This window comes from Mobula birostris, chromosome 13 (genome assembly GCF_030028105.1).
Source record: "Mobula birostris isolate sMobBir1 chromosome 13, sMobBir1.hap1, whole genome shotgun sequence".
NCBI classification, from domain to species: domain Eukaryota; kingdom Metazoa; phylum Chordata; class Chondrichthyes; order Myliobatiformes; family Myliobatidae; genus Mobula; species Mobula birostris.
Window position 1 is genome coordinate 58,297,898 of NC_092382.1, and position 8,685 is coordinate 58,306,582.

The following is an 8,685-nucleotide window of genomic DNA, read 5'->3' on the forward strand; positions in this document are numbered from 1 at the left end:
TCTGGAAAGTCGCCAGCAATCTCTCCACTTGCCTCTCTCGATAACCCAGGCTTTATCCCATGGCACTCTGTGACATATTCATCTTGATGCTTATTTAAGAGACGTAGCACTACTGGTATTTCCAAATGCCCAGTATGTATATATAGCTTCCAAATCTTTAGTTATTTTTCCCTTTCCTTCTTGACGACATTCCTACCTTCCCTCGACATCCACAGTTCTCTTACCTTGCCATCCTTGTCCTTCCTTGTGACTGGAACATACCTGTCCTGTACTTTGTTCAGATGGTCTTCAAACCTTCCACGTGTCGGACGTGGATCTGCCCACTTTCGCAATCCTGGGAACAAACCTATATTCTGCCTTCAAATTCGTCCTTCCCAAGTGAATCACTTCGTACCTTTCGAGGTTAAACTGTATCGGCCACTACTTAGGTCAGTTCTGCATCCTGTCGATATCCTGTTGCAACCTACAACAACTTCAGCACTGTCCAAATCTCCTCCACCTTCCATATCATTGCAAGCACACTAAACCAACCTTCCACTTCCTCATCCAAATCACTTATAAAAATCACCAAAAACAGAGATCGCAGAACAGATCTCTGTGGAACACAACTGATTGGCCACCCTGCAGGGAGAGCACACTCCAAACGTAACTATCCTCTGCCTTCCATCCTAAATCCACCAGCCAACTCTTTCTGGATACCATGCCTTCTGAAAGAGCCTACATGGTGAACCGTATCAAATTCCTCACTAAAGTCCAATTACCCCACAACGACTTCTCTATCTTTATCAATCTGCTTTGTTACATCGTCACACAATTCAACCGGACTCGTGGGGCTTGACCTGCTCCTCACAAAGCCAAACCGACCATCCCCAATCAGGTTTTACTTCTCCAAATTCCCGTAAGTCCTGACTCTAAGAATCTTCTCCAATAGTTCAACCACCACTGAAGTAAGACTCACTGGATTATACTTTTCAGAGTTATCCCTGCTCCCTTTCTTGAACAAAGCAGTAATGTTTTCCACGCTCGACTCCTCAGCCACTACTTCTCTGGCGAGTGATAATGCAGAGATCAGCAAGTGTGCAGCAACCTCTTCCCTCACTTCCCCCGGTTACCTGAGCATAAAGGAGGATTTATCTATCGTGTATTTCAAAAGGTCCAACACCTCCTCTCTCTTGACCGCGACGTGTTCCAGCACATCAGCCCATTTAACGCTGTCTTCACAAATTGAAGATCCCTCTCACTGGTGAATACTGAAGTAAAGTCTTCAGTAAGGACCTGCCCTACCTCCACTGACTCCAGCGCGTGTTTCAACTTCTATCCCTGAGTGGACTTACCCTCACTCTGGTCATCCTGTTCTCCACGGACATCGAGAAAGCCTTGGGGTTTCCTCAATTCTAGTTAAGACACCTTGAGGCCCTTTCTACTCTCCTAACTCACTCTTCATTTTGTCCCCGGCTGCGTTGTGACTCTACAACCCTGTCTGACCTTGCTTCCAAAACCTTAAATCAGCTGATTTCTTCCTCTGACAAGATGTCTCACATCGCTTGTCAACCACAGTTCCTTCACACTATCATCCTTTCCATGCCTCAATGTGCCAAATCTGTCCAGAATCCCCTGCAAGCGCTCTCTAAAATCCCCCCACATTCCCACTGTGCAGTTCCCGGAGCACATGCTTTCCTGATTTATGTTCCGAGGTTCCAGACTGAGAGCATCATAATTGTACTTCCCACAATTAATTACTTTGGGGACGGACACCGACCTGCAGCGAGAGAGCGGGGCAGTGTGGTCAGTTTGTGGTCTGACACCGGGCTGTGAGGAGAGGGCGGGACAATGGGATTAATTTGGGACGGACACAGGGCTCAGGGACATCGTGGGGCAACGGGATTACTTTGCGACTGACACGGGGCTGTGGAATTTTAGAGTGTGTTTCCCGTTTATGAAGGGAGGCTGCTGGAACAGAGTGAATCAAATTAACTGTTATTTTTATTATGTTTTACAAAAGTCTTCGGTTTGTGTTATTCCGTAAGCAGTTAAAATGATCTATCGAGCTAAATTTAGGACAGACAGCGATATCTCCTTCACCATCGAGCAGCTCCCCCTCAAGGCCCTAACCCGCATTCTCGCGCTCTCACCCGACACTTCCTTTGACTTCAGGACCACGGAATCCCCGAGCTCAGCAGCAGCCCCAACCCCAGCAGTGCCGGTACTCCGGGGCTCCCACCCTCTCTGCCGCCGGAGATCCCCCGGAGCAGCTCCACCGAGGTGAGGAAGATCTCCACCCTTCCGTCCCCTCCCCACGGCCCCTTTGACCTCAGGATCTTATCGACCTGGAACGCTTCGCAAGGGGGTATCAGCACTTCCCTCTCACCGGGGAAGGGGGAGAGAGAGCCCACCGGGACCCCTCTGGCCGTTCGGATGTGGAACAGGGTCCCATCCACTCCGGTAAAAGCCTCCGCCACTTCCCGGGAAGCCGAGGCCGAGGTGAACGCTCCAAACTCGATCGTCTGCCCCTGTTTGGCCCGGAACGGGAGTGAGGCCCCTCTGTACACTGTCCCAGGATGGTCCACCCCCTCCCTCTCCCTCAGCTCCTTTAGTGCCCGGGACAGAAGGCTGCGGTAAGTCCGGAAGGCCACACAGGAGGTTGGAGTAGTTTGGGTCTGGAGACTGGAGGCCAGGCACAGGCGGGTCTCTCTATTGAAGATGAGGTAAAAGGGAGTGGAGGGTGGAGGAGGGTGCTCCAGGGTATAGGTCATGACGGTCCGGGCCAGCTCCTCGCTAATGGAGGGGCCGCTCCCTCCTGAACTCTCACCGAGCTCGAGTCCCGCTCGGCTCCAGGCTGCACTGAGCTCTGGCTGTGACTCCAACTCAGACTGCAGACGGGACAGGAGGATGGCTATATCCCCGTCTGCGTCCAACCCGGGACCCCCCGCTTCCCGCCGGCAGCCAGGAACCCGTCCCAGGGGGACCGCCTTGTCTGAGAATCGCAGGGGACGGCCGCAGAGCGCGGGAAGGGCGATCCCTGTGGAGAGAGAGAGGGAATGAGGGTCATGTCGGAGGAAGGGTGGGGAGCGGGAGAGCAAGGGAGGGAAATGTACCATCAGAACGATTGCGACAATGTGGCAGGTGCGCATGCGCTGTTTGATGGTGCGAGATAACACACACAAAATACTGGAGGAACTCAGCAGGCCAGGCGGCATCTGTGGAAAAAAGGTACTGTTGACGTTTCGCGCTGAGTTGCTCCAGCATTTTGTGCGTGTTTCTGCCCAGTCTCTCTCCTCAGCTCACTACCGTCCTGGTATCTGTTTTCACCCCGTCTCTCTCCTTCCCCTGGTCTCTCCAAACCCCCTATCTCTCCCTTCTCTTTTCTGTCAGCTCATTCCAAATCACTTTTCCCATACCAGATCCCTCTCCTCACCCGAGCCTATCTCCCCATCAAAGGACCCCTCCCCGCTCTCCCTGGTCTCTCCGTCCACCCAGTCACCCCAATCTCACTCTATATCATCAGTCTCTCTCCCCGTCTCTCTCTGTCTCTCTGACCTCCACCCCACCTCTCCATTCACTACTCCACTCTGTCTTTCCCAGATTATCTCTCTCTCCAGTCTCTTCCTTCCCCCAGTCTCCCTCTCTCCGCACTCTCCATCACCCCGTCTCTCTCTTTCTCTCTGCCACAGACTGTTTCTCCCTTTCTGCACAGTCTCCCACCAGCCACATCCCCATATCTTCCTCTTTCACTATTTCCCTCTCCACAGTCTCGCTCCATAGCGTCTCCTCCCCGTCTCTCTTCTCCCTGATCCTCTCTACCCCCATCTTTCTCGACTGCCTCTCGCTCCTCCATTTCTCTCAGTGTGTCCTCCCAGTCATTCTCTCGCCTTCGACACCCCTCATTTTCTCCCACAACCTGTCTATCTTGACTTATCTCTCCTTCTCCCTTCCCAGTCTCTATCCTCACTTACTCTTCATCAGTGTCTTTCTCCCATCCTACAGTCTGGTCTGTTTATACAGTTTCTCTCTTTCGACCCCTCAATCCCTCTCTTAACCCCAATGCCCTTTTCTCTCTCTATCTCTCGTCCCCCATTCTTTCTACCTCAGTCACACCCCAGGTCCCTCTCTCTCCCATCCTTCCCAACCTCGTTCTTCTTCCCCATTCATTCACCCAATTTCTCTTTCCCACCAGCCTCTCCCCTACAATCTCGCTGGCGTCCCCCAGTCCCACTCTCATTCTCCAATCTCTCGTTGTTCCCAGTCACTTCTCCCAATATTTCTCCTGATCCCCATTCCCCATTCTTCCTGTCTCGTGCTCTCTCTTAACGCAATTCCCTCTCCCCCACTCTCTCACCTCTCTCTCTCTCTCGCTCTCTCTCTCTCTCTCTCTCTCTCTCTCTCTCTCTCTCTCTCTCTCTCTCTCTCTCTCTCTCTCCATCATTTTTGCTCTCCATGCCCTGTCTCTGTCCTCCTGGTCTCTCTGTCCTCTCAAATTCACAGCCCGTCTCTCTCTCCAACGTCTCTTTCTCTCCCCGTCTCTTTCCCCTCCCATATCGCCCAGTCTCTCACCTTCAAGCTCATTGTTTCCCCCAGATTCTCTCTCCCTTCCAGTTTCTCTCCATTATTCCCTCTCTCACGGAGCGCACCCAGTCTGTCTGTCTGTCTCCCTCTCTCCCTGATCCCGCTGTGTCCCCCTCTCTCGCTACAGCCCATTCTCTCTTTCTCTCTGATGCCGCTGTGTCCCCCTCTCTCGCTACAGCCCATTCTCTCTCTCTCTCTCTCTTTCTGATCCCGCTGTGTCCCTCTCTCTCTCTCTACAGCCCATTCTCTCTCTCTCCCTGATCGCGCTGTGTCCCTCTCTATCTCTACAGCCCAGTCTCTCTCTCTCTCTCTCTGATCCCGCTGTGTCCCTCTCTCTCTCTACAGCCCATTCTCTCTCTCTCTCTCTCGCTCTCTGATCCCGCTGTGTCCCTCTCTCTCTCTACAGCCCATTCTCTCTCTCTCTGATCCCGCTGTGTCCCTCTCTCTCTCTCTACAACCAATTCTCTCTCTCTCTCTCTCTGACCCCGCTGTGTCCCTCTCTTTCTCTACAGCCCATTCTCTCCCTCTCTCTCTCTGATCCCGCTGTGTCCCTCTCTTTCTCTACAGCCCATTCTCTCTCTCTCTCTCTCTCTGATGCCGCTGTGTCACCCCTCTCCCTACAGGCCAGTTTCTCTCTTTTTCTCCATCTGCTTCACGCAGCTCTGAATGCCTGTAGGTTCCAGTCTCCGGAACGAACACTAACTCTATTTTTCTGGCAGACAAAAGCGCTTCTGTAACCATCACCCATTGAAATAGCGGGGGTGGTATACTGGACTGAACACAGAGAGAGATTCAGCGTCGGACAGTAGTCAGGATGGGGTGGGGGGGGTGAGTCCAAATAGTGGATAATGAGAGTGGGAGGAACTGCTGCTGGGGAGTGAGAGGAGGTGTTGGAGAGTGGGAGTGTGAGGGTGAGGGGGAGCTGATGGAGAGAGGGAGTATGAGGGTGAGGGGGGAAAGACGGAGGGAAGTCAGAATGGGATCAGAGAGTACGGAGGAGCGAGGCTGGAGGGAGGAGGGTGCGCTGAGGTGTGAGAGGATGATGATGTATGAGGAGAAAGAGAGAGACGAGAGTCGGTGACCGGAGTGTGGACTGAGGAGGGAAGTCGAAGATGAGGGAGCAGAACTACAATCAGAGGGGAGGGGTAGGTGTGGTGGGAAGTTTCATTCCCTCAGTCTCACTCACAGTAACAGAGGAAGCAGAAGGCGAGGGGTCTGAGGTTCCTCATTCTCGCTCAGTTCGCAAATTCCTCTTGTTCACGGCCTTCGGAACAAGTCCCCGTTGTTCTGAAAAGATCCGTTCACTGGCCGCTTCTCTGTCTGCCTGTTCCTTCTGTTCCTGAGCGTCGGAGCGAGTCTCTTTCCGCTGCTCTGAAAGGATCCGTTCGCTAGTCGGTGCTTCTTCCGCCTGTCGTCTCCGACTGACGCCAACTCTGAAATACTGACCTCTCAAACTCTCTCTCTCTCTCTCTCTCTCTCTCTCTCTCTCTCTCTCTCTCTCTTCCTCTCTCCTCTCCCCCCTCTTACTCTCTCCCTCTCCCTCCTCTTTCTTTCTCCCTCTCCTCTCTCTCTCTCTCCCCTCTCTCTCTCTCTCTCTCTCTCTCTCTCTCTGCCCCCAACTCTCTCTCTACACACTATTCCTGTATATTGTATCAACTTTCTGGTTAATTCATTTCTTTAGCGGTGTTTGCTCACAGACACAATTGGGAAAAAGCAGCATGCCTGAGACCATCTGTGAAAACAGAACCCGACAAACTGTTTGATCGGACAAGTTCACGATTTTATTTTACTTTACATGCTCCCGGAAGTGTCGAACTTCAGCTGTAATATCTGCCTGTGTATCACATATCCAGCATCTGTAGGTAGGAACATAAGAAACAACGTAAGAGATAGAGGCAGGAGTCGGCGATCTGGCCTGTCGAACCTGCTCCGCCATTCAATATGATCACGGTTAATCTGACCATGGAGTCATCTGCACCTACTGCCTTTTCCCGAAAACCCTTAATTCCCCTACTATGCAAGAATCTATCCCACCGTGTCTTAAATACATTCACGTGTCTATCCAAGTGTCTCTGAAAAGTCCAGAATCTATCTGCCTCAGCCAGCAACTAAGCACACATTCCAGGCTCCCAACAACTTTTGTTTAAAGGGAATCTGCCTCTCACAACTTCCGACAGGGCTGCAGAGAGGGAGAGTTTAAACTGGGGAAGCATGGTCAGGGGTGAAGGGGTACAGAGGCTGTCTACTAGCCCAGTGACGGAGGAGGAGGCTGAGCCTGGAAGTGAGCAAGTCAGACACGGTTTCAGGAGAGAGAGACAACGATGTGATTTCCTGTGTCACGGTGATGAGCAGTCTTCTCCAGCGAGGAGCTTGTGTGGAGATGCAGCTTCCCTGGAGGTGGAGGAAAGAGGACACACCAACAGGTGGAACCAGCTGTGGGAAGACATGGTTTGTCAGGACAGAATACGGGCTGGATGTACCATAACCTTCAGACTGAATCAGAATATTAGAAATTCGGATAGATGTGATCACATGTGCAGAGGGCAGGGGTTGTGTCTTCATCAGACCCTCAGTGAGATGGTTCAAGTTACAATGTGTAGGGATGAAAGCACAGTGTTTGGGGCCGGATTTAATCACTGATTCTGACAGTGAGAGGGTTGGTTTTCCTGTAGGGAAACAACATTAATGGAAGAAGATACAGAAACGTCATTAATTTCCAGCTGTTTCGAGGAAAGTGACCAATTTGCATGTTACCTTGACAGAAACAGATATTCACAATGGTGACAAAGGGGAGCAGCCTAGTTTATTTCAGGTTGGAGAGGGGTGTGGAGTTTTGAAATCAATGCCTTGCGGTGCCACCATCGTTAATTTGTCATGTCCGGAGTGGTGGATCACACAGCAGGGAAACAGGCCTTTGGCCGGCCATACTTGTTCTGAACATCCACTCACTGTCTACACTGGCCCCATTTATCAGCACTCGGTTCATAGCCGACTGTATCTCGGCAGTTTCAATGCTCATCCACTTCGTAAATGTTGTGAAGGGACCTGTCTCCACCACCACTCGGGCAGTGTGTTCCGGATTTCAGCTACCCTCTGAGTGAAAAATCACTTCTTCAGAGCCCTCTAAACCTCTGCTTAAAGCGGTATCCTCTGATCTTTGATATCTCTGTCCCAGCATCGTGGCTGATACGGACACCGGTGAGGCCTTTGACAAGGGTCAGCATGGAAATTTGCTGCGGAAAATTAGAACACTTGCGATCCAGGGAGAGCTGGCTAATCGGATGCACAGTTGGCTTTGTGTGTAGGAAACGGAGAGTGATGGTAGGAGGCTGTTTCTTGGACTCGAGGTTTCTGCCTAGTGGTGTTCCCAGTGTTACGCCCATTGCCACTTATCGTCTGTGTCAATAATTTGGTTGAGAGTGTACATGGTATGGTTAGTAACTTTGCAGCAAGTTCAAGTCATTACTTTATTTGAAATATAGTAAGTATAATCACTCCTCTCTCGTTCCCTGTCCGCACTCGCTCTGATCCTTTCCGACCATCGTCCTCCCCCTCCCCACCCACTTCCGTTCTCCACGCCGTCTTCTCCTTCACGTCACAGAGGTCATAGGTTAAGGGGGAATATTGTTGGTGACACTTAGAGGAAACTTCTTCACTCAGATGTTGGTGAGGGTGTGGAATGAGCTGCCTCCCGAAGGGGCGGATGCGAGTTAAATTTCAATATGCAAGGGAAATTTAGTTAAGTGCAAGGATGGGAGGGATATTTCGGGTGATGTTGCGGGTAGATGGGAGTAGACAGAAACAAAATGTGTCGGCATGGTCTAGACGGGCTGAAGGGCCTGTTTTTTGTGCCGTTGAGCTCTGTAGCCGATAACATTCTGATTTGTAATTTCCACAGTCAGTGTTTGCTGTTAATGACTGAACCAAGAAATTTGCAGAATGTATGAAGAAGTTACCTGCTGTCTGTTGCTGTCCTCAAAGTCACTGGGACGTCCCATCACTGAGCAGGTATTGTCTTCTCCATTCTCTTTCACTCAGTCTGTCTCTCAACACGTTGACAGGCAATCACATAACTCACAGAGAAGGGAATCTCGACAGACGGGTTCCTGCTCTTCCTCAGCC

General features: G+C 51.3%; 1 protein-coding gene across 1 annotated transcript; it reads right to left on the reverse strand.

Moving 5' to 3' along the window:
• Window positions 1–2,150: 2,150 nt before the first annotated feature.
• On the reverse strand, window positions 2,151–5,960 carry LOC140207955 (uncharacterized). The gene is made up of 2 exons (XM_072276491.1): window positions 5,750–5,960; window positions 2,151–3,019 (listed from the first exon to the last, which is right to left on the reverse strand). The coding sequence occupies exons 1-2, from the start codon at window positions 5,790–5,792 to the stop codon at window positions 2,151–2,153; spliced, it is 912 nt and encodes a 303-aa protein (XP_072132592.1). The 5' UTR covers window positions 5,793–5,960.
• Between the last annotated feature and the right edge of the window lie 2,725 nt (window positions 5,961–8,685).